General features: G+C 42.2%; 1 protein-coding gene across 4 annotated transcripts in view; it reads left to right on the forward strand.

Moving 5' to 3' along the window:
- GRK3 (G protein-coupled receptor kinase 3) overlaps window positions 1–24,436 on the forward strand; it is a 146,697-nt gene that overhangs the window by 93,635 nt on the left and 28,626 nt on the right. For all 4 annotated transcript variants that reach the window (XM_058431684.1, XM_032139579.2, XM_032139581.2 and 1 more), the window contains 5 exons: window positions 3,403–3,502; window positions 9,292–9,370; window positions 11,999–12,129; window positions 14,664–14,758; window positions 19,560–19,667. In XM_058431684.1, the coding sequence (XP_058287667.1) occupies window positions 3,403–3,502; window positions 9,292–9,370; window positions 11,999–12,129; window positions 14,664–14,758; window positions 19,560–19,667 (513 nt within the window). The remainder of the gene's footprint in view (window positions 1–3,402; window positions 3,503–9,291; window positions 9,371–11,998; window positions 12,130–14,663; window positions 14,759–19,559; window positions 19,668–24,436) is intronic.

Consider the following 24,436-nt stretch of genomic DNA (forward strand, 5'->3'; position numbering starts at 1 on the left):
GTTAACGTTTTTCCTGGGAGGTCAGCATTCGGAAACTAACTGCATCTGAGCTGAGTAGAAGGGTCTTCTGGAAAGTGAATGGTGGAATTCTTAAGTGTGGGGGAAAATTTTTTTTTTTTTAACAGAAGTGGTTTAAGACATATTTCTGAAAGCAAAAGAGAGTGGAAAAATATGATTTGATAGACCCAGAACTACAAGTTTGGTTAAGTGCCAGGCATGTTAGAGCAGTGGGCTTGGTGGAGTAGTGTAGTGTGTGAGGCTTGGTTATAAAGTATGTGAGTCCATGGGAGAAGGGGTGTTTGTGGCCCCCTAATTCAGTGCCTGCCTCCGGTCATCCTCTGCTCAGGCACTTCCTGGGATTGGGAGCTGATGGCTTTGCCAGGAAGTCCTTTACGTTCTCAGACAGGTCCAATGGATGAAATGTTTTTTGGGGACTGAAATTTACCTTTGTTAATTTGTACCCATTGGTTGTCTTTCTACTTTGGGGGCCTGGGCAGGGCGAGCCTGATGCCTGGCACTCACGATTTTGAAGTCTAGGTTGGTGCCCAAGCAATGTAGCCTAGGGATCCGGAGTAAGGGTCCTGGTATCACACCTGCTACGTCAGGTTCACCCTCCACACTTTCTGCCTTGGACAAAGTTTGGGACCTCTCAATGCCTCCATCTCCTGGTCTATAAACTAGGAGTAATAGTTGTTGTGAGAATTAAATGAGATTAGACATTGTCAGGCTTTCAGAAGGCTGCTTATTGTGTGTTAAGTACAAGGAAATAAGAGTATACTGAAACACAGTCCTCTGCAACCCTGGTCACTTTCACTGAAACACAGTCCTCTGCAACCCTGGTCACTTTTTCATGGAAAAGTTCTTTCTTATTCTGTACTTGCACAGTAGACTTTTTGATCCTAAATTATATACTCTACTTATTGCTTGGCACCGTTCATTAATTTCTGCTAGTTTTGCTTCATCATTGTATTTAGAATATCTAGTCAGACACTTGATGTTATGGAAGTAAATAATATTGGCCGGGCGCGGTGGCTCACACTTGTAATCCCAGCACGTTGGGAGGCCGAGGTGGGCGGATCACGAGGTCAGGAGATCGAGACCATCCTGGCTAACACAGTGAAACCCTGTCTCTACTAAAAATACAAAATATTAGCTGGGAGTGGTGGTGGGTGCCTATAGTCCCAGCTACTCGGGAGGCTGAGGCAGGAGAATTGCTTGAACCTGGGAGGTGGAAGTTGCAGTGAGCCAAGATTGCACCATTGCACTTCAGCCTGGGTAACAGAGCAAGACTCAGTCTCAAAAAAAAAAAAAAAAAAGTAAATAATATCAACTTACCTCTTTGTACACATTTGCTATTTCACATAACTCTCAAAAATAGCCAGTGGGTAGTAAATATTCTTCTATTCTATAGATCAAGTGTAGATACTTCTCAGGAGCCATATAGCTAGAAAGGGGTCAAGTCTTAAGGTCCATGAACCCTCGCTCATGTCTGTTCCTGTCACCAGGCTACCAGTTGCATGCACACTGGCTCTGCGAGCCCATCAGTGAACCACCAGGTGCACCCCTAGGAGCCTGTTTAGATAGCTCTTTGATAACTTCTAAACAGAGGCCCAAGAATGCACTTGCTTCCCAGAGGCCCGAGGCCTGTGTGCTATCTCCTTTGGTCTGCAATCTAAAGGTTTTATTAAAAACCACCAGGTGCAGTGGCTCATGCCTGTAATCTCATCTACTCAGGAGGCTGAAATAGGAGGATAGCTTGAGGACAGGAGTTCGAGACCAGCTTAGACAACATAATGAGACTCTCATCTCTAGAAATAATATTTTTTAAATTAGATGGGCGTGGTGACAGGTGCCTGTAGTCCCAACTATGCTCCAGCTACTCTGTAGGCTGAGGTGGGAGGATTGCTTGAGCCCAGGAGTTTGAGGCTGTAATGAGGTACAATCATCCCACTGGACCCCAGCCTGGGCAACAGAACGAGACCCCATCTCTTAAAAAAAAAAAAAGGAAAAAAACCGAAAAGAAATCACCTCCACCATGGAAGAGAGTGGTGATAGAGGTAGTGTAAAACATTTTGAAAATTCTTTTAAATAAAAGTAAGATATTTAAAGAACATATCACTTCATATGTTTCTAATATTTGATCCCACATGTAAGCAAATTAATGCCTTGTCAATTGATTTGTTATAAGAACTCCTAGAAAAGTGGATAAAAACACCAAATTTGAACATTTATCTTGTTTTTATATAACTTAAACATGGTAAGTTATGATCAACAAGAAAAAGGTAGATTTTCTGTGTCCTACTACACTGAGACAGTGTCCATGCTGCAGATCCCGGCTGAAGGAAGTAGTCCATCATCTGGGAATTTAGAGTTATACACAAGAACTTTCAGCCTGTGAAACGTGTGAAAACACTTGCAAGAATTCCCTTTTAGCCTTCTGTTGTCCTACCAAAAAAGCTTCCTGTTTTCTGTAGAATATGCCATATAACTTGTCTGCATTTTCTTAATATGAGTTTGTTCCAGGTTTTCGAAAATCTTAAGTTGCCAATTGGTTCTTCTCAATTGACTTGCCTCAATGATAGTAGAGAAATCTTATTGATTCTTTGTATTATTTAAAACGTCATAACTTAAATATCAAAATTAAAAATAAATCAATAAAATAGCATTTTAGGACATGCTCTTTTGAATTCATGCCTTCCCTTTCCATTTTGTTGATCATCACTGTTTTAGATTCTTAACCTCTATAAACTCTTATAAAAATTGACCACTGCTGGTCAGGCACAGTGGCTCACGCCTGTAATCCCAGCACTTTGGGAGGCTGAGGCGGGTGGATCATGAGGTCGGGAGATTGAGACCATCCTGGCTAACATGGTGAAACCCCGTCTCTACTAAAAATACAAAAAAATTAGCCGGGCGTGGTGGTGGGCACCTGTAGTCCCAGCTACTCGGGAGGCTGAGGCAGGAGAATGGTGTGAACCCAGAAGGCGAAGCCTGAAGTGAGCTGGATCGTGTCACTGCACGCCAGCCTGGGCAACAGAGCGAGACTCTGTCTCAAAAAAAAAAAAAAAAATATTGACCATTGCTGAATTCACAATTCCTAGCTGCTAAATATATACATATGCCCTTATTAGTCATACTAAAATTATTTGTGTCCATCTACTTTATCATTTATTTAACTGGGACTTCTATCCATTTAATGATACAAATATCTTAAGTATTGTTTGGTTTTGTTTTCACAATACATGCAAAATAAAAATACTTCTTGCATGGCGCTTGGGTACTACTCTGCTTCTTTTAAACGTGGCCTAAATGCTCAGAAACTTGCCCCAGTGTGACGTATATTGTTTAAATTAGTCTACATATATTTACGGCACAGATTTTTCAATAAATTTATGTTTCTAGGTATGCAATGAAATGCTTAGATAAGAAGAGGATCAAAATGAAACAAGGAGAAACATTAGCCTTAAATGAAAGAATCATGTTGTCTCTTGTCAGCACAGGAGTAAGTATTCAATTTCCAGCATTTCTTTGAAAAATGTTTTGTTTGTTTCATAGCAGGATGATTTATTATTTTTCCTTCTAGCTGATTGCAAGGCCAGCGAGTTCTTGGGTGGGTTAGAATCTGATAGTATCTCTTTATTTGATTTTGCAAGTTAGAAGAACACCAGCCACCTCCCTTATGCACACCCACGGCTTCTCCCTTTAGTGCCTATTTATTTGTCCTTGACTTCCTTCTTTGCAGAATATGGTAGTGGAGATGGCAGAAAATAATGATAGCCAGAAAACTCACTGGAATATAGTCAAGACTTGACTAAACGACTGGCAAGAAGGACTAACCTAGAGGGGAAAAGTAAGAGAAAAGTAGCTTCTGTTCTTCAGAAGCGAATCAAGAGAAGCGACTTGGATTAGTCACATCTGAATTGTCCTTTTGAGATTGTCCCTAGTCAGTGTTTCACTGGAAGGTGATCTTACCTGCCTCTCACTACCTGCTACTCTGTTTATCAGCCTTTCCATTTCTAGCACTGTGTTTCCACTTGTTGGACACTTTCTTTGTATATTAAGCTATCATTTTTAGCTCAACACGTGTGACCCCACTTTTACCCTACATCTTCTTTACTTACTAAATAGCTGCCCATTCCCATTTCTTTTTCTGTTAATGGTATTACCCAAGATCAAAACCTCAGCTTTTATGTATCTGTACAGATGCCAGTGTATGTGAAGACACATCCAAAAAACCCGTCCTCCCAGTACCCTGTTCCAGCGTGTGTGCACTGGTATGGCTGTGACCTGGTGTTCAGAGTGGGTTAGGGAGTCAGGACAGAGAGGGAGAGGCATGGGGTGAGCGTGGAGGGGCCAGACACTAACTAACTGTGTACCCCACATGTGAATGAAACCGTAGATACTCCAGCCAGGAAGATTTATATTCAGTGAGAAATGTGAGAGACTTCTAGATCCCATGGCTGGATTTTAAATAAAGTCTTCACCAAAAGGATCTGAAAAAACCAAATTTTAGTGACTAATGAAAGAATCCCTTTCAACTGCTGAGCAAGTAACCTGAGACCCAGAGAGGTTAATTTCCTTCCTCAAATCTCTAGACTTTTTGGCCAGTGCTCCTTTTATCATCACTTTATAGGCTGTATGTTTTTTCGTTTGTCACCTGTATTTATTGTATTATGGTTTATATTATTCTATCATTAAAGTGTTTCTAGATAAGGTATTTGCTATTGAAGCAAAAGAATAGCATAATGTAGCTAAGTTACAACAAATGGAAACCCCATAGCCATAAATAATTTCTAATTATGTGCCTTGACCTCCCACTGTATGGGCATTAAGCATTTCAAACAAGAGTTGCTTTGTGTGTATGACCAAGTTTTTGACTGACCAAGCATCCTGCATACTCTGTTGGAATCAGGTGAATGGCATTGGCTTTTAATTTCTATTGGAAATGTCTGTATCCTAAATTTCAAACGTGGATGTGAGTACTGGGTGAAGATTTTAAGTGGTTATTAAAATATTAATTTTCACTGAGTTATCTCAAAGCCTTGGATATTTATTCTCAAGAAAGCCTATAGAAAATAAATGTTTTAATATTGGAAAAACATAAGTATAGTTTTCATGTAGTATTTTTATATTGATTTGACTCAGGTGAGAGGAGATGTGGTTAAGTGGTTGTGTAGTTTCTCACTGGTGTAACCCTAAGGAGTAAATTAAAAAATTAGGGCTATTTTGGGCTATCACTTTGAACTAATTTAGAAGAATTATTTGTATTTTATTTAGATATCAAAACTGTATGGTATTTTTAAAATTTATAAATGCATAATTTAACCAAAATAATTATAGTAAAGTTATTTGGAATTGTTTTTGCTAATCAGGGGATACTTCCTATAGTTTTTAGTAAAACTTAGTTGAAAATACCCTCACTAGGTGAAGCTTTTGATCAGCCTGTATCGGCATGCAAGAGCTATGGAAGACAGGCACAAGGTGCTCGGAAGGCCTTTTGCAGGGTGGAGATGGGGTCAACAAATGCCCTTCTGAAGTTGGGGGTTACCTGGGAAGGAGCCAGTGCACGTCTGAGCCCAGGCACCTGAGGTTGGGGGAATCAGATGAGGGGCCAGGGTCTGCGGTGGTGGGGGGGAGTTGTGCAAGACAAAGCTGGAGAGAGACATGAAGGCCAGGTAGACCATGAAGGGCATTGCAGGCCAATCTTGAGGAGCCTAAATGATCTGACTGCAGTTAGAAACCAAGTGTTTTAACTAGAGAGAGGCCATAATCAGCCTTGCAGTTCACAGAGATTGCTCCGACTGCAGTGTGGAGGATTTTCTTAAACAACGACTTCATGGTCCCATTTTATCACAGTTTTTTTATGGCGAGTTCCTGCAAAATGTAAGCTGTTTTGTTCACTTTTAGTAGGAAATCAAAGAAGACAGTTCCTTGCTCAAGAGTTTTACTTAATGGTCTACTTCTAAAAATCCACTTTTATTCCGACTTGTAATCAAGGCAGGGCCTCTTATCCATAATTATCCTTGGAACTATATCCTACCGTTCATTAAATTGCCACTTATTTTTTCATATTGGTCAGTATTTGGTTGTGTCCTGGACTCCACATGAAACCCATTATAGTGTCTGTTCAGCACCCCGAGAGGTGAGGGTTGCAGTAACTGATTTCTGTAGAGATAACCACATCTGATTCCTTCACCTGCATGTTTATTTTACATTGAGTCAAAGATAAATATAGTTGGACATTAGTTAAAGCATTTATTTGGTAATTAAAAGAGCATTTATTTGGTAATGACTAGACAGTAAGAGAAATAGTGGAGCTCCATTCTGACTTGTGCAGAGGTGACCGGATGTTTTAAAGGGACAGTGGCCCATGGAGTGCAATGGAGGCTGGAGCAGAGTCAAGGAAGTGAAGAATTTTACAATGCAGGAAGGGGCATGGTCCATATGGGACCCATCTGGGTTTGCTAACTGGGACTTATCCAAGTTAGACTCCTACCCTCCCATGGAGGCTGGAAGACAGGGGCTCTATCTTTGAGTGTTGGCTGGAACAAATAAAAATTCTTTGGGAAGCCTTGATTTCTCTGAGGCAGGCATTTTAAGGGGGCTGAGCCTCCTAGGGATGTGGTCTTGAGCTGTTAGCTTTAACAGTGCAAATTCTGTGTACATATTCTGTTGAAATTTGAACATTTTCTTTGGAATTTAATAATTTTTTGTGTTCGTTAAGAAAGAGGATATAGACAATCTAGGCCATTTTAAAAACTGAATCAGTTTAGTGACAAGTATACACTTTATATAAAGAATCTAAGTGGATTTCATAGATAAAATAGATCTAAATAGAGCTAATAGATCTAGCATAGTACTGATGAATTTTCATAAGGGAATACACGCATCTCCGACACCCAGATCAAGAGATGGAGAGTTATCAGTATTCTAGAAATCTCTTTGTGTCTCTCCCAGTCACTAACCCTGTGCCCAACTTAACTACTATCCAGATTTCTAACAGCATAATTTAGCTTTGCAAATTGTGTTTGAACTTTATAAATGTGCTCTTCTGTGTTTGGCTTCTCTCACTCCATGTTGCTTATGAGATTCATCCGTGGTGTTGCCCACGGCAGTAACTCCTTCCTGTAGCTGTGTAGCAGAGGTCAGAAAGCCAGGTGTGGCTCAGGCCAAGTCTAGCTTGTTGGCCTTATTTTGTAGAGCCCGTGACCCAAGAATGGTTTTTTACATTTTTAAAGGATTGTAAAGAAAATAAGCAAAGAATAATAGATGACAGAGATTGTATGTGGCCTGCAAGGCCGAAAATATTTACTTTTTAGCCCCTTTGCAGAAAACATTTGCTGATCCATGCTCTATGTAGTATTCTAGCATATAAATATACCATTCTATCCATTCTACTGTTGGTAGACATTGGGGTTATTTCCTGGCTTGTGCTATTTTGAATGATGCTGTTCTTGTGCAGGTATCTTGGTGCACATGGGTACAGATTGCTATTAGATGTCTACCTGGGAGTGAAAGCACTAAGTCAGAAAGTTTGCAAATAGCAAGGTATCAGCCTTGCTAGATACCACTAAATGGGTTGCTAAATGGCTGCACCATTCATTGTACACTTCCAGTGGCCATATATGAAAGTTCCATTCACTGTATATCTTCCCAGCACTCAGTATCATCAGTGTTTTTCTTTTTAGCTGTTCTCGTGGGTTTAGTGATAGCATATTGTAGTTGTAATTTGCATTACCCTGGAGACATCAAGGTTGAGCATCTGTTCATTAGTTTGGGGGCTATGTGGTATCCTCATGTGAAGTGCCTATTTTTTTTTTGTGCCATTTTTCTGGGGGTTGGTTGACTTTTTAAGTTGATTTTTTAAAGTTCTTTGTATATTCTAGATATGAGTCCTTTGTGTATTTATGGGTTGCATATATCTTCTCCCATCCCGTGGCTTGTCTTTTTACTCTCTTAATGGTATCCTCTGATGAATAGAAGTTCTTAATTTTATTTTAGTCTAATTAACATTTTTATTGTTACTGCCTTTTGTGGCCTAAGAAATCTTTACTTACCCTAAGATCATGAAGATATTCTCTTTTGTTTTCTTCTGGAAGCTTTATTGTTTTATCTTTTACACTTAGATCTACATCAGCTGGAAATGGCTGTAGCATATGGTGTGAGGCAGGGGTCAAGGTTCATATTTTATTGTACAGATATTCAGTTGCTCCAGCACCACTGATTGAATAGACCATCCTTTCCCCAGACCCTGTTGTGTCACCTTAATAACAAATCAAGTGACCATTTATGTATGGGTCTATTTTGGATTCCCTTTTCCATTTCATTGGTCTACTTGTCTGTCCTTGGGATAATACCACACTGTCTGAATTACTGTTGCTTTCTAATAAGTCTTGATATCTGGTCCTGTAAGTTTTCCAGCTTTGTTTGTATTCAAGAATATTGGAACTTTTCTTGACTGTTTACATTTACATATATTTTAGAATCCAGCTTGTCAATTTTCATTTCAATTAAGATTGCATGGCATCTATAGCTTAATTAGGGGAACACTGAAATCTTTACAACTGAGTTATTCGATCCTTGGTCATGATAATAGTTTTCCACTTTCAAAAGCTAATTTAATTCCATTTTTATTCTCAGTGTTTCAAAACACCACCACAAATAACATTCCTCCCTCCCTGACTCGTGCTATGATTCCATTAACTTCAGAAGCAGAGATTGAGATGGGTATTTGAATAGCCAGAAACAAAATGTTGACCAGCAAAAAGCCTGGCAAGATAGGGATATGTTTCTGTATCTAGCCTTTTGAAGAGGATATAATTAGGATAGAGACGTCATTGAATCCAAGCAAGAAAGGACCTTCAAGGTCATCTGCTCTAATTATTAATGTTGTATCTCTATGCATTTTATTATGTAACCAGCTCCATTTTACTGTGACTTTAAAAATTACCATGGAGGTGTTGGTGCTCAATGCATGGGGTGGCAGCTTGGATAAAAACCCACAGCATGTATTGTATATTACAAAATAGCGAGAAGAGAGGCTTTTGAAAGTTCTCACCACAAAGAAGTGATAATGTGTGAAGTGATGGATACACTAACTACCCTGATTAGATCATTATACAACATAGATATGTGTCAAAACATCAAACTGTACACCATAAATATGTACAATTGCAATGTGTCAATTAAAAAATAAAGTAATTTTTAAAATATGTAGCATGGTGTTTGGTGGTAGATGCGCTTTCTAGGCAGCTTTTGCTCTTCTTATAAACTTTTACTTTTTCACTCTAGGACTGTCCTTTCATTGTATGTATGACCTATGCCTTCCATACCCCAGATAAACTCTGCTTCATCCTGGATCTGATGAACGGTAAGCAAAACTTGGAAAGTCTGAATGCCTTGAAAGACTTTGCCATGATGTTAAATCTTAGCGTGCATTAATCTAGGCAGACTGGCAATGTGAGTCTTTCAGGTAATTAGGTTCCCCCTGAAGTTTCAGGAAACCTTTTACCCTTTAATCTTCACTGAAAATTCATTTTTAAATGTTGACTGCAACGTCCTTCTGGGCCTCCCAGTCTCTTCCCAAGAAGTTGGATATTCTAGAAAAGATTCTCATGAAATACTTACAGTGAAACTTGATTTTCTGGAATGCAGCTGGCCTAGATCTTTAATTAGCTTATTTCCTGGCCCTCAACTTTTAGGAATGAAATACTTCATAAGAATATAGGCCAAAGATAGAAATGTATTTAAAAACCAACTTGGAAGGACTGACTTTGGGCCAAGTACAGATTTTAGCCCAATCTTCTGCACCTCCTAAATCTGCACTACTGTACATTGATCTTTTAAACTGTGGATGATGATTCTGAAAATGCTGGAAAACGTTCAGCTAGAAAAGGAGCTTTCTGATACTAGAAAGTGTCATGGTATATATCTAAAGTATATATATCTAATATATATATCTAAATATATATATTTTTAGTAACAAGAACTGAAATAAAGCATACAATTCACAACTCACATGCCTAGTTTTTTTTTTTTTCTTTTTTTTTTTTAAGTTCGCTTGAAGTTTTATTATGTTCCGAGTGTTTGATTTAAAACCAGATCTTGGCCGCGTGCAGTGGCTCATGCCTGTAATCCTAGCACTTTGGGAGGCCGAGGTGGGCGGATTACCTGAGGTCAGGAGTTCAAGACCAGCCTGGCCAACATGGCGAAACCCCGTTTCTACTAAAAATACAAAAATTAGCCAGGCGAGGTGCCGGGCACCTATAATCCCAGCTACTTGGGAGGCTGAGGCAGGAGAATTGCTTGAGCCCAGGAGGCGGAGATTGCAGTGAGCCGAGATCGTGCCACTGCACTCCAGCCTGGCCAACAGAGCAAGACTCTGTCTCAAAAAAAAAAAACAGATCTTGCTGGGCACGGTGGCTCACGCCTGTAATCCCAGCACTTTGGGAGGCTGAGGCAGGCGCATCAACGAGGTCAGGAGATCGAGACCATCCTGGCTAACACTGTGAAACCCCATCTCTACTAAAAATACAAAAAAAATTAGCTGGGCATGGTAGTGGGCGCTTATAGTCCCAGCTACTCGGGAGGCTGAGGCAGGAGAATGGTGTGAACCCAGGAGGCGGAGCTTGTAGTGAGCCGAGGTCACGCCACTGCACTCCAGCCTGGGTGACAGAATGAGACTCCATCTCAAAAAAAAAAAAAAAAAAACCAGATCTACCCCAAAACAGGAAGGAATTTCACAGCATAATAACGAGCAAAAGAAGCCAAACACAGCAGCATCTACCCTAGGTGACCCTGCTTATGTGACTGCCAAAACAGACAAAACTAATGGATGGGGAGAGGGGGCTGAAGAGTGGCCTTTGTGTGAGTGGGGCTGGGGGGTAAGGTCTTGACTGAAGGGGCATAGTGGTAGGCGAGCTTTTGGGATGCTGGGCATCTTTTCCATCTTGATGTGGTAGTGGTTTTACAGGAATATGTGTATGGAGAGAGAAACATGCTTGTGAAAGCAAGGGTAATAAAGTTGGACACACACTCATTTTTATAAATCAATAGAGGCTTTTCCCTTGTGTTTTATGAAATCATTCCCTTACCCTGTTGACTGCATTCTCTGTCTCTGTAATTTGAGGCCATCTGATAATTTCCTTTCTCCAGCGTTTTATTATGAAAAATTTCAAGCAGATAGCAACATTGAAAGAATTTTCCTGGGGATACCCACCACCTGGATTTTTTATCAGTTAAAATTGTACTGCATGTGCTTTGTCAAATATCTGTCTATATGATCAGTTTGTTGTTGTTGTTGTTGTTGTTTTGAGAAGGGGTCTCTGTCGCCCAGGCTGGAGTGCAGCGGCGCGATCTCGGCTCACTGCAATCTCTGCCTTTCAGGTTCAGGAGATTCTCCTGCCTCAGCCTCCCGAGTAGCTGGGATTATAGGCATGCGCCACCATGCCTGGCTAATTTTTGTATTTTTAGTAGAGACAGGGTTTCACCATGTTGACCAGGATGGTCTCGAACTCCTGACCTCAAGTGATCCTCAGCCTCCCAAAGTGCTGGGATTACAGGCATGAGCCACTGCGCCCAGCCTAGTTTTTTGTTTGTTTGTTTTTTGGTTTTTTTGTCTATCCATAGAGCCAGTTGCTAAGCTGTCTGTTGGATCACTCCATGGGTTGATTGATTTACTAGGATTTAGGTAATCAAAGCAGGTTAGCTAGTCCCACCTTGTGATAGCAGAACTAGAAGCTGAGCTGCCAGCCTGAGAATGGTGGCTTGGTTTTGCTGTCTTGTCCTTCCTGTCATTGCATTTAAATCTTCTCAATGTTTAAGTTTTCTCTATAACATTTAAGTTATTGCTAAACTACAGGAATGAAACATAGGTATATAGACCAAGCAGAAGCATAAGTTTCCCTTTTTCTACTGAGTCCTGACTATTTAGGATGACAATGATTTTTGTTTCCTTTAAATTAACATGCTTTGAATTAAATTCTGAATCTGATTCCAGGGGGCGATTTGCACTACCACCTTTCACAACATGGTGTGTTCTCTGAGAAGGAGATGCGGTTTTATGCCACTGAAATCATTCTGGGTCTGGAACACATGCACAATCGGTTTGTTGTCTACAGAGATTTGAAGGTAAGGACAGTTGACAGACTCATTCTGCATAGTAGGTATTGTGTGAATGGTCCTCTAGAAGTCCCCTTCTATTTCATAGAGTCCTGTCATTTTTCTCATAGCCCTCATCTCAGCCCTGATGAAGTCATTAGCTATATGACATTTTATCTCCTCTAGACCAGACTCGGCGGGGATGGAGCGCATGTCTGTCCCTGTCATTATTATAACCCTGGTGCCTACTACAGTGCCTGCTGCAGCACATATACTAAGCCAAATACTTTAGTTGATTAGTTAATAAAAAGCAATTTAGGCCAGGCACGGTGGCTCATGCCTGTAATCCCAGCACTTTGGGAGGCCAAGGAGGGCGGATCACGAGGTCAGGAGATCAAGGCTATCCTCGCTAACACAGTGAAACCCCATCTCCACTAAAAATACAAAAAATTAGCCGGGCGTGGTGGCGGGCGCCTGTAGTCCTAGCTACTCAGGAGGCTGAGGCAGGAGAATGGCGTGAACCTGGGAGGCAGAGCTTGCAGTGAGCTGAGATTGTACCACTGCACTCCAGCCTGGACAACAGAGCAAGATTCTGTCTCAAAAAAAAGCAAAAAAACCCCAAAAAAACAAAAGCAGCTTAGGAGCCCTTTTGGTGTCACCCATTTCATAATTAATTATAATTCAGCTAATGTTCACTAAGCAACTGATTTATTTGGTCATGGCTCTATAAAGGGCTGGAAATGTACAATGATGAATAAGCAAAGAACATATATTTTATGGGGCTTAGAAGCTGGTGAGCTAAGACATAGAATGGCCGAGTCATAACTCCTCCGAGGCAAGGTCTATCAGTGAATAGTGGATGCCGACCAGCCTGCGGAATTTCTCCCAAAGGCCATCCTCAGAGCTTTACATTGTTTTGAGATTGCCTTAAAAATCATTGATAGAGTTTTAGATCCTTGCACTGTGTAACCTCCAACTGCTGTGCCCGAGTTTCTGTTCTTGTCCTCTGAGAGCTTACTCGCCTTGAAAGCAATGATATAGGAGTATTCTGAGTTTTTCCATTCCAGAACGCAGTGCTTGGTCCTGGGTTTTACACGTGGGAAGGAGATAGAAGCTGGCTCAGGGTGTCCATGGTGACACTCACCTAGTTGTATGGCCAACAGCCTGCAGGCAGGCATGGAGAGAAAGGGACCTTGACGAATTAATGATTGCACAAACATAGAAATGCGTAAATTGTAATAAGAAAAATGATGGGACTAACAATTTGCCAATAGGCGACAAGATTCCAGGAGAATGTGTTTGCCTCTCATTTCAGATGCCTTCTTGAATGAACCCACAGTGGCCAACTGAAATGTACAGATTATGTTCCTTCCTCTAGGGAGCTGAGATGCTGTGATTGGCTTTTGAAGATTACTTTCTAAGATATTATAAAAATTGTATTTTATTTCCAAGAATTTTTTTTTTTTACAAAATACTTTGTGAATTTTAAACCTTTCTGTAAGATTACAGAATTATTATTATTCTCTTAGTTTTCCTATAAGCATAAAGAAGAAAAATGTAGTTTTATTGAATTAGAAATAACTAGACACTAGTTGGCTCTTGACATTTTATTTCCTTATGCGTGCTTTGCAGAAGAACAAAACACATGCTGAAGGCCCATGAAGCACATTGTAATACATTCTAATTTAAATCAGTAACTGGTTTCTAATCATCTTTATGCTTTATTTTTATTTTCTAAGCTATTTGGAAGGCAGTGGCATTATTTAATTTCTATTCAAACTTAATTCTAGTCACTCATGATTATTCATGCTTCAGTTTTATAATAGCATGCCATTTATTTTTATTTCAAGCAAAACAATAGTTGATCGCCAGCAGAAAAATATTAAGATGACTATAATTCAATGTATATCTGAGAGACTAGATTTGTTTTTCATGATTATGATGACTAAATCTAATCTTCATGGATACATTTCATCAGAGTTGTGGTCAAAATTATATTTGGTCATTTGGTAGGACCCTGTGTTAATGATGTACTAATAAGCAGAAATGACACTTATTGGGATTAGTGTGGCACTGTGGAATATTTTGATTGCTTAGATCAGTGTTGATACATTCTTGGAAGCTTCCTGTCTGTCCTGTGCTTCATGGCTTTACTCTTAGAAATCCTAGTGGTTCTCAGAAGCCCAGAAGCTGGTGGACTCACCTCCTGCCCTTGAGAGGCGCGCTGTTCTGGCTGCGCAGCAGTCCTTGGTACAGTGAAAAGGAAATGCTTTTAATGCTGATGAACTGTGTTCCCAACACTCCTGTGTTACCTGCCCCATGTTTCATCTTCTAATGAGTAGAATCCTTCGCCTCTATCATTACCACTTTGCTGCTGAAGTTAACATGAAAAATATTATTCTCAGTATCATGCCCTACTTTGATGTGATAGGATAAAGCTATAATTTGTGTTTAGGAAGAAACTATGATAAAATAGTAAGATATCAAGTGTCTGCACTCAACGTTCTCAAAGCCTGCATGGCATTTGGGGCACTCTTATTAAAGATTATTCTCCTTCTGTTTAGCCAGCAAATATTCTCTTGGATGAACATGGACACGCAAGGATATCAGATCTTGGTCTTGCCTGCGATTTTTCCAAAAAGAAGCCTCATGCAAGCGTGTAAGTCGTGCATCAACTTCAGTTCGCCATCATTTCTCTCCTGCCCCTTCAAAGGCGTGGCCATTTGTCACCCCATTTCTCTTGCCAGTGGTGATTTTCAATATGTCAGGAAGATCCAACATCACAGGTTGTGGGAAAGGAGATAAGAACAGGATGCCTTTCTCACTGTCTGCGGAGAGCAGGAATTAACCCACAGTGGAGTTGAACCTGCTCAGGGACCAGGGTGGCCTCTCAGAAACAGTCAGGACCTCAGCAAGAAACCAGAATCCATGCTACCTGTGTGACCCTAAAAGTCAGTCAGTTACTTAGTCTGTTAGTAATGGTAGTAATAAACCCCTCAAAGTTGTCCTAAGGATAAGTGAAAGAGACTGTACCTAGAAAGGCACCGGGGCAGCTGCATGGATGTGGTCAAGGGAGGTCCTCGGGGCCAAGTTTCTGTCTTCATCTACTTTTCCTTCTTTTTTCAAAAAGGCTTTTCTTCTTTTTTTTTCCCTGAAGAGAAATTAGGAATATTTCTTTCTCTCTTTTTTAATTAATGAAACAAATCATCCACTTGCAGTTTAGGCTTTCACTGCAGGCCATATTGTTAGACTTGGGTCTTGCACCAGGTCCTCTACGTGATCACCCAGAGGGAATTCTTGAGGCCACAGCTCTCAGCCAGCACCTGACACCTTGGGGACACCAGACTGCTTCTGGGTGTGGCCCTGCTTGATCAGTGCAAGCTGGCCCTGACCCAAGGACTTCTCTCTGTGCTCGAGGTTGTTAAAAAGACAGCAGGACTAGGACAGTTCCCCCAGGGCTCTGCAGAAACGCCATGAAACGTGCACTGGTTTTCATTTCTGTTTCTTTGGTAGGCGATGATCTGGGTGGAAAGTATGAACACATGTACAGTTTGTGGAAAAGCAGACACTTTTGCTTTATTTTGTCTTTTTAAATGTCTCCTCCTTAGCACTGAATCTTTTAAAATTACATTTTATTGACATCTTAAGCTAACATTCATCTCTGTGTTGACTGGTCTTGAAAAAAAACTCCCAGTGGTCTCACTTCATGCATCTGTGCAGAAAATAAACCACAGATCCTTCTCTTTGTGTAACTAGAAGTAAAGTGGTTCTGAACTGCAATACTTTATGAAGGACTGCATTAAAATTGCCTTTTAAAGCTCTGATCAAATGTTAATAGTGAATAGCATCGTTTCTGTAAACATATTTCTCTTTTTCTACAGAATCTGGGATATGGTGATAAAAGCATTAGCATTTTGCTAGCACTTTACAATTATTAGGCCAGAACCTGTGGTCGTATAAGCTTCTCTCAGGGAGTTCATCAGATTCTTTTAAGAGAGTCATTTGAATTTTTAATGCCACAGCTATTTGGTATGCTAATTTTTTCTGTTTAGTATAGTCATAACTAAATATGAATCTAAGAGTTCATAAGAAATAATCTTCCAGAGGAATTAACTTTCAGATATGGGGTTATTTATTTCCTAGCAGGACCTAGTCCACTTTTTGCTATAATTCACATGTCAGCTCTGAACGGTGGGCTGTTCTTTTGCCTGCTCTGGATAGCACAATATTTGAACAGCATCTGTAAAGAAGTAGGACTGAGAAGGTTGGTTTCCATGTTTAAATAATGATCAGGAGGCTACTACTTTAAAAAGGTAAACATACAACAAAATTTTATATTTTTTATTTTTTTGAGACAGGGTCTTGCTCTGTCTCTAAGGCTGGAGTACAGTGGCGTGATCATGGCTCACTGCAGCCTCCCCGTCCCGGGCCCAAGTGATCCTCCCACCTCAGCCTCCCAGGTAGCTGGGACCACAGTCATGTGCCCCTACATTCAGCTAATGTAAAAAGAAATATTTTTTAAAGACGGGGTCTCCCTATGTTACCCAATCTGGTCTCTAACTCCCGGACTCAAGCAACCCTCCCACTTTGGCCTCCCAAAGTGCTGGGATTACAGGTGTGAGCCACTGTGTCCTGTCAAAATCCTGTATTTTTAAATAAAGGAGGCATTTTGTGGCTAGGAATAAAGGCTCTGGAGCCAACAGATCTGGGTTTGGGTTCTTCTTCCTAGTTGTGTCAGCCTCATTTTTCCCTTCTGTGAGGAAGAGAGGACGATGATATTTATCTCCTGTGATAGTTGTGAGGGTTGACTAAATAATTCAGCAAGTCTTTATTTAACATTTGCTGTGTGCCAGCTGCTGGTGATGCCATGGTAAGACGGAGCTGACCTCAGACCTCCTCGAACGAGCAGCCCTGAGAACTGTGTCCCCTAAGTGACCAGCATATGGAGTAGTGGCGGTACCAGCAGCATTCACTGTGTCGCTCACTGAATATCCAGCTGTCCCAGGCATGCATATGTCATCTTCACGGAAACCCCATGTATTATAGGTGTCACTATCCAATTTTTGTGGTATGGAAATTGAGGTTCAGAGAAAGTAACTTGAACCAGGTCACATGGCTGGTATGCCGTGGGGCTAGAATTATAATCCAGTTGTGTCTGGTTGCAAAGCCTGTACTCTTTACGCTGTGTGGATGAACTCCCTGAGGCCTTGGCATGATCTATTTAGTACAAGACTGAAGATTTTTAGCCACAATTTCACCCTGAACTTGGTTTCTCAGATCTTTTCAAAGCTGTAGATGTGATTCTTAGATTTCATCTAGCGGCTGGCCCATCTCCAAAGTAGTATTGTAGTTGAGGTTTTTGATTTGAGCTTAGACTTAGTCCATTTAACGAAAGAATCGCAAATTATTGTCAACTAGAAGTTAACTGTGAAGTAGCCACGAAAATTTACAGGAAAACTTCTGGAGCTGAGCAGATTGTCAGTGACTAATTTGAGTACTAGCTTATTTTATCTAAGAACACAAAGCTGTGTCTCATGTCACAGTGTCTTAAAACGTCCAAGTGTTCGTTCAGTATTAATAGTAGTACAGATCTTTAGCGGAATGCGTCAGGAAGCATTAGCAGCTGCCTTAGGCAGAATCAGAAAACCTCAGCAGCAGGCAGTCCAAGGTTGAATTTTCCTTGTATCTGATATAAGCATGGGGGACTGGTCTGGTTCATTTATCTTATTTATCCTGTAGATATCTATTGTAGATATCTTTGCATTCCAGAACTGTGACTTGATCCTGATAAGTACAGGTTACAAAGTCACCGAGAAGGACTTTCCAGGCAACCCTGAAATTAAACCTTCCCGGAAAATGGCTTGGATGCCCCTCATAGAAATCTCCAATCCTCTCACGGCGTGGCCTGATGACCTTATACTGTCAGACTTTAGGTTTGGGCTGATTGAGCTTTCCAGAATGCTAGATTTGCCCTGATGGACCAACGCCCATTTTCACTGTTGGATAAAACTCTCAAATATACCTCTTAGACAGAGAGTACCGGACCCAGTGATGACCCAGGCTCATTAGTGATCCAGGATCATTTATTCTGAGTAGATTCTCACTGTTGCTGAGCATAAGCAAGTTAAAAATTTTATTTATTTATTTATTTATTTATTTATTTTGAGATGGAGTTTTCACTCTTGTCGCCCAGGCTGGAGTGCAATGGCACGATCTTGGCTCACCACAACCTCTGCCTCCCAAGTTCAAGTGATTCTCCTGCCTCAGCCTCCCGAGTAACGGATTACAGGCATGTGCCACCACGCCTGGCTAATTTTGTGTTTTGAGTAGAGACGGGGTTTCTCCATGTTGGTCAGGCTAGTCTCAAACTCCTGACCTCAGGTGATCCGCCTGCCTTGGCCTCCCAAACTGCTGGGATTACAGGCATGAGTCAGCGCACACCGCCTAAAAATTCTTATACTAAGATAAGCACAGAGATGCAAATCCCCAACACGAATCCAGTGGCTGCTGTATGTGGCCCCATGACGTTTGTGCAGTGCTCACAGCAACCCTGAGAGGTAGAGATGTCATCTGATTACCCATTTTACTGATGAAGAAAATTAATCGTGGATGAAAAGGTGGTAAGGCATACAACCTTTTGCCAGAGCCCTGTCAGGCTGCATCTTGGAAAGTTCCTCACCGGCTGCCTCGCGTGCTTCCTGCTGCAGCCGGGCAAGCTCAGCCCTTCAAGGAGGGGTGGAGAGTGCTAGAGCGGGAAGGGCTTTCTAATTGCAGATGGTGCAGATTATATATAAAATGGTTGTCCTCCTAAGTGATTTTTCTCCACTTCCTGAAAATCATCTTCGCATTTGCTTAGTGCTGAGTCCTTTGACCTTCTGCAGCTTTTGAAACCTGACACGTGATTTCTCCATCGTATGTACAACTGGGCTCATGTTCCTCCTTCTTCCCCATCCCCCTGGGGTCTGTTGCTAACCATGACCAAGCCGATGCCCCTGTGAGCTCAGGTCCTCAGCACAATTGGCGGCACCACACAGGGGTGGACGTCTCCATGCCTTCAAGGTCCACCGTGCTGCAGCGTGGTCGCCTGTTCATCATCCGTTCCCTCCTCCCTTTCCCTGCCTCCCCCGACCCCATGCACCTCCACATGAGAGCTCCTGAAACAGCAGGAGAACCTTTGCTCTTCATAGCTGGAGTAGAGAAGGACTAATGAGATCCCGAACTTGCATTTTACATATCTATTTCTTATGCTTATTTATGTTAATTCGTATATGAGTGAAGGCAGAAAAGATCATTTTCCCATTGGATGTTCAGTGCGTCGCGTTTGCGGTGAAACACAACTGTCCCCTCTCCTTTGTTTACAGTCGCTGCCGTCTAATGAATGACATCCGGACCTTGGGGCGCTGTTAGTGTTTTCTAAAGTGGGCATGCTCTGATAACTGTGTATACTTTCTTCTCCCTAGTGGCACCCATGGGTACATGGCTCCCGAGGTGCTGCAGAAGGGGACGGCCTATGACAGCAGTGCCGACTGGTTCTCCCTGGGCTGCATGCTTTTCAAACTTCTGAGAGGGTGAGTTGAAATGCATCCTTCTAGTGCTGTCCTCATGGCAGCAGGAGCTTGGGTGAAAACTGAGAATATGTAGAAATGACTAGACGCTAATGTTATTTTAAATCACACGGTGATCTTTAAGCCACGTGCTAATCTGGAAGACTCTTAGAAGAGTGAAAGCTGCTTCCCGATAAGCTGCTAGATAAAAGCTTATGGCTTCGTATTTTTATTCTATACCATGTAAGAATCAGAATTCTTTTAAACCTAAAATTAGACTGCTTCAAATTTTTCTCTTTGATAAGCCACATTGTAGGAATAAGTATTGTTTTGAAATGTAGGTAATTTAAAAAGGTAGAGTGATTTTTTCCCTAGAAATTAATTATTCATCATCTTGAGGGTTTACAGAATTTTGAGAGTTACAAAAAAAGGATGAAAACCCAAAGTAAACCTATTTTATTTTATTTTGTTTTGTTTTTACACAAGGTCTCTCTCTGTTGCCTGGCTGCAGTGCAGTCACACAGACATGGCTCACTGTAACCTCGACCTCCTGGGCTCAAGCAATCCTTCCACCTCAACCTCAGTCTCCTGAGTAGCTGGGACTACAGGCACACACCATTACACCCAGCTAATTTTTTTTTTTTTTTTTTGAGACGGAGTCTCGCTCTATCTCCCAGGCTGGAGTGCAGTGGCGCATCTCCGCTCACTGCAAGCTCCGCCTCCTGGGTTCACGCCATTCTCCTGCCTCAGCCTCCCGCGTAGCTGGGACTACAGGCACCTGCCACCACGCCGGGTTAATTTTTTGTATTTTTTTAGTAGAGACAGGGTTTCACGATGTTAGCCAGGATGGTCTTGATCTCCTGACTTGGTGATCTGCCTGCCTCGGCCTCCCAAAGTGCTGGGATTACAGGCGTGAGCCACCACGCCTGGCCTACACCTGGCTAATTTTTTAATGTTTTTAGAGATGAGGTCTTGCCATGTTGCCCAGGCTGGTCTCGAACTCCTGGCCTCAAGCCATCCTCCCACCTCAGCCTCCCAAAGTGCTGGGATTAAAGGCCTAAGCCACCACAGCTAGCCGGTAAACCCATTTTAAAAAGCTTGCATTTATCGGGGAAAATGCTGAAATTAATTTGTCTTTTAAAGCTTGTAGTATACTTGGCCCTTGTTCTGAACTACCAAAGATGATGAAATAAAGTAGAAAAGATTATGAGAGGAAAGTACTCTCAAAATATGTTCTTATATTAAACACTTAACAATTATGTTAATGTTTCCATTAATTCTAAGACTTTTAGCCAATTTTAATGGAAAACTTCATTAAATTTTTTTATTATTCAGACTCATAAATCATTTTACATTAAAATTTCCTAGTTAAGATTTTCCTTTTAATATTTTCATATGAACACAGTCCCGATAGTTTGCTAAATGTTGCACCTTTCCATCGGAGAGCCTAACTGAGCACCACTGCATCTTACTACATTTAGCACATTCTGGAGAGAGGCTGAATTCCACATTCCCCCAAAACTAGGTTCTGAGCACCCTCAGTTTGTCAGGACTCTGATAATCCAGTTGTTCTCTACTTTGCATTCACTTGTGATCTAAAATTGTATTATTGCTTAGAAAGTCGGGTTCTGTTATTCCTTAATTGAATTATTGTATTTGTGGAGCCTGGATGGCTTTAATTCATGTCATCAGACTAGCTGACCTAATTAGAGAGTTTATCTAAGCAAACCAGAGAAAGCCATTTCCCCTATGAGATGCTGTTCTCCCCAGTGGAGTCGCTTCTATGCATATGGAGTGCATGAAGACACCCAGGAGGTCTTTATTTTGGATCTCTGCTGGAGATGTGGTTGGAGACAGACAGTCCCTACCTACAGAATTTGGAGATGATAAAAAGAAAACTCTCTGCAACAGCTGAACTGTTGAATGCAAAAATCAGCGGTAAAATCTGACAATCCCAGAAGCCTTGTATTTAGGGCTTTGTGTACTTCTTTGTTTTGTTACTCTAGCTGTTAAAATGTCCATGCATATAGGCTGGGGAGGATTTGCTGTAACACTGCTTCATTTTTTAAAAGACTGGAGGGTTTTGTTCAATAACTCTGTCTGCTCCAACAGTGTGGTTTGTGGCTAATAAAATGAATTCAGTCTTATTTGGCTGTAATTCAGCTTTGGCATACTGAACTGGAAGATATTAATTCCTTTGTGAAGTCCTTGATCGGCCTTGATGGAAGCATTATGTTCAGTGGGGCTCCTGCTGAAAAGAGTCTTGACAGACAGGAAGACATCCTGAGGATGGCCGTGAGGATGGGAGGGATGGATGAGATAAGTGGAGAGTGATAAAATAGCTAGAAATGATGGCTTCCGTGGAAAGACTGAAAGAGCTGAGTGCAGAACTTAGGGGAGCGCATGGTTGGCTGCAGCTGCTGGAGGGCCATCTTGTTGAAGGGATCATATGCATGCTGTGTAACTCCAGAGGGACGCATTTTGAGGAGAAAAAAGATTGCAGTTTGATACAAGAATATCCAGTCATTTGAGCTACCCAATGAAGGAGTGTTCTGCTTCATAGATAGCAGGCTCCTTGTCACTGTCTGGTGACCATCGATTGAGCCTGAAATGGAAGGAATCTTTCCAGTGCATGATAGATAGGATTAGGTGAATCTCTCCCACTAGGATTTATTATCTCATGCCATTCCTTCTATTGTTTGTTCAGAAGTCACTCACAGATAGGATATAGCACTGGAGCCAAAGAGCAGGAAACATTTTTGACTTAAGTGATTTAAATTAAATGCGATAAGCATTTACTGAGTACCTGTAATGTACAAGAGACTGCTTGATGCTGTGGGGGAAGGAAAGGGGTAAGGAAGGAAAAAAGAAAAGGGAGGGAGGAAGGGAGGAAGGAGAGGGAGGGAGGAGGGAAGGAAAAAGGGAGGAAGGAGAGGGAGGAAGGAAGGAAGAAGGGAGAGAGGAAGAGAGGGAGGAGAAAGAAAGGGAAGGAGGAAGGGAGGGAAGGAAGGAGGAAGGAAGAAGAGGGAAGAAAGAGAGAAAAGGGAAGGAAGGAAGGGAAAGAAGGAAGGAAGGAAGCCAGCCAGCCAGGAAGGGAGCCACACAAAATCCTTGAGGGATAGGCAGTCCAGGAGAGTAGCTATTGATATACACACCGGATCAGGAGCTGGCCGAGCTGTGCTGACTTTGACAGTAGCGATGTGCTGGGAGCACAGACGTGGCAGAACCAATTCTAACCTGGAAGTGTAGGGTTGACATCATGTGGGAGATGGTCTGTCGAGTAGGCTTTGAAGATAGGTAGGACGACAATACAAAGCCTGGGAGCAGGGGAAATATCAGCTTTCTATGTTTCTCAAGAGGGAGGGAGTGCTGAGGGAGAAGGCTCAGACGGTTGGGTCAGCACTGGGAGGACCTCGATGCAGTGCTGGGAAGTTTGACCTTTATCATCCAGGCCCTGAGGCTGAAAGCTTTTCAGCGGAGCAGTGGTAGGGTTGGGTGGCTTTTCAGTAAGATGATTCTGGAAGCAGCCTGGAGCAATGGAGGAACCGAGACAGGAGGCAGGCAGAAGAATGTGAGCAAAAGGCAGTGAGCTTGCACAGCAGCCCTGGAACCTGACAGGAGCAAATGACATGGCGGCATTGCAGAATTAGCTTCCGTAATGCTTCAGTGTTTTCGTGGGGTGTGTTTTGTTTTTGTTTTTTTTATAGATGGTTGGATATGGAAGGATAGGAGTTAAACATGGTGCAATTTAGATTCAAGGTGATTGGGAGAATAACGACGTCATTACTAAAATCAGTGTCTGTAAAATTTCAGTGGTTCACATGAAACTGAAGTGTACGGAGGGCCTTTCAGGAGCAAAGCCCTGTGGCGAGGCGGGCAGGAGGTGGGACTGTGTGCAGGAGCCCTTACTGCCTCAGCTGTGAACAAGGGGATAATGCCACCTGTTCTACTTCCTCACAAAGTTGCATGTGGGAGAACCTCAAAAATATGCCTGTCAGCCTCCTGTGCATTTTTCCTATGCTGTATAGAAGGGAGCCCCTGGCAGCTGTCTTTTCTCAGGCACACAGGGCCTAAGAAATCAACTGAGTGGAGGAGGAGATTGACTAGGCAGGGTCTCTGGGACACAGGCTTGGGCACAGTCCCCTCTGCATCCTGACACTCTCCTGGGGCACCCGTCCTCAACCCTGGCGACGCTGGGCAATGGCTGAAGGCATTCTTGGTCATCATAACTTGGGGAGGGGCTGCTACTGGCATCCCCTAAGTAGAGGCCAAGGATGCTGCTCAACATCCTGTGAGGCACAAGACAGCCCCCTGCAACACCCCAACAAAGAATCATTTAGCCCTAAATGTCAACAATGCCGAGGTTGAGGACCACTGCCCCAGAGCCAGTGCCCCTCCCTCCTCCCACAGCTGTGCAGTGAGGTTGAATCAGTGGCCACCAAGGAAGGGTCTTTCTATCTTTCTCTTCCCTTCTCCCTTCCCTTCTCCCTCTCCCTTCCCTTCTCCCTCCCCTCCCCTCCCCTCCCGTCCCTTCCCTTCCCTTTCCTTTCCTTTCTTTGACGAAGTCTCACTCTGTCACCCAGGCTGGAGTGCAGTGGCGTGATCTCAGCTCACTGCAACCTCCGTCTCACGGGTTCACGCCATTCTCCTGCCTCAGCCTCCTGAGTAGCTGGGACTACAGGCGCCGCCACCACGCCCGGCTAATTTTTGTATTTTTAGTAGAGACGGGGTTTCACCTTGTTAGCTGGGATGGTTTCGATCTCCTGACTTAGTGATCTGCCTGCCTCGGCCTC

This window comes from Hylobates moloch, unplaced genomic scaffold (assembly GCF_009828535.3).
Source record: "Hylobates moloch isolate HMO894 unplaced genomic scaffold, HMol_V3 SCAFFOLD_19, whole genome shotgun sequence".
Lineage (NCBI taxonomy): Eukaryota > Metazoa > Chordata > Mammalia > Primates > Hylobatidae > Hylobates > Hylobates moloch.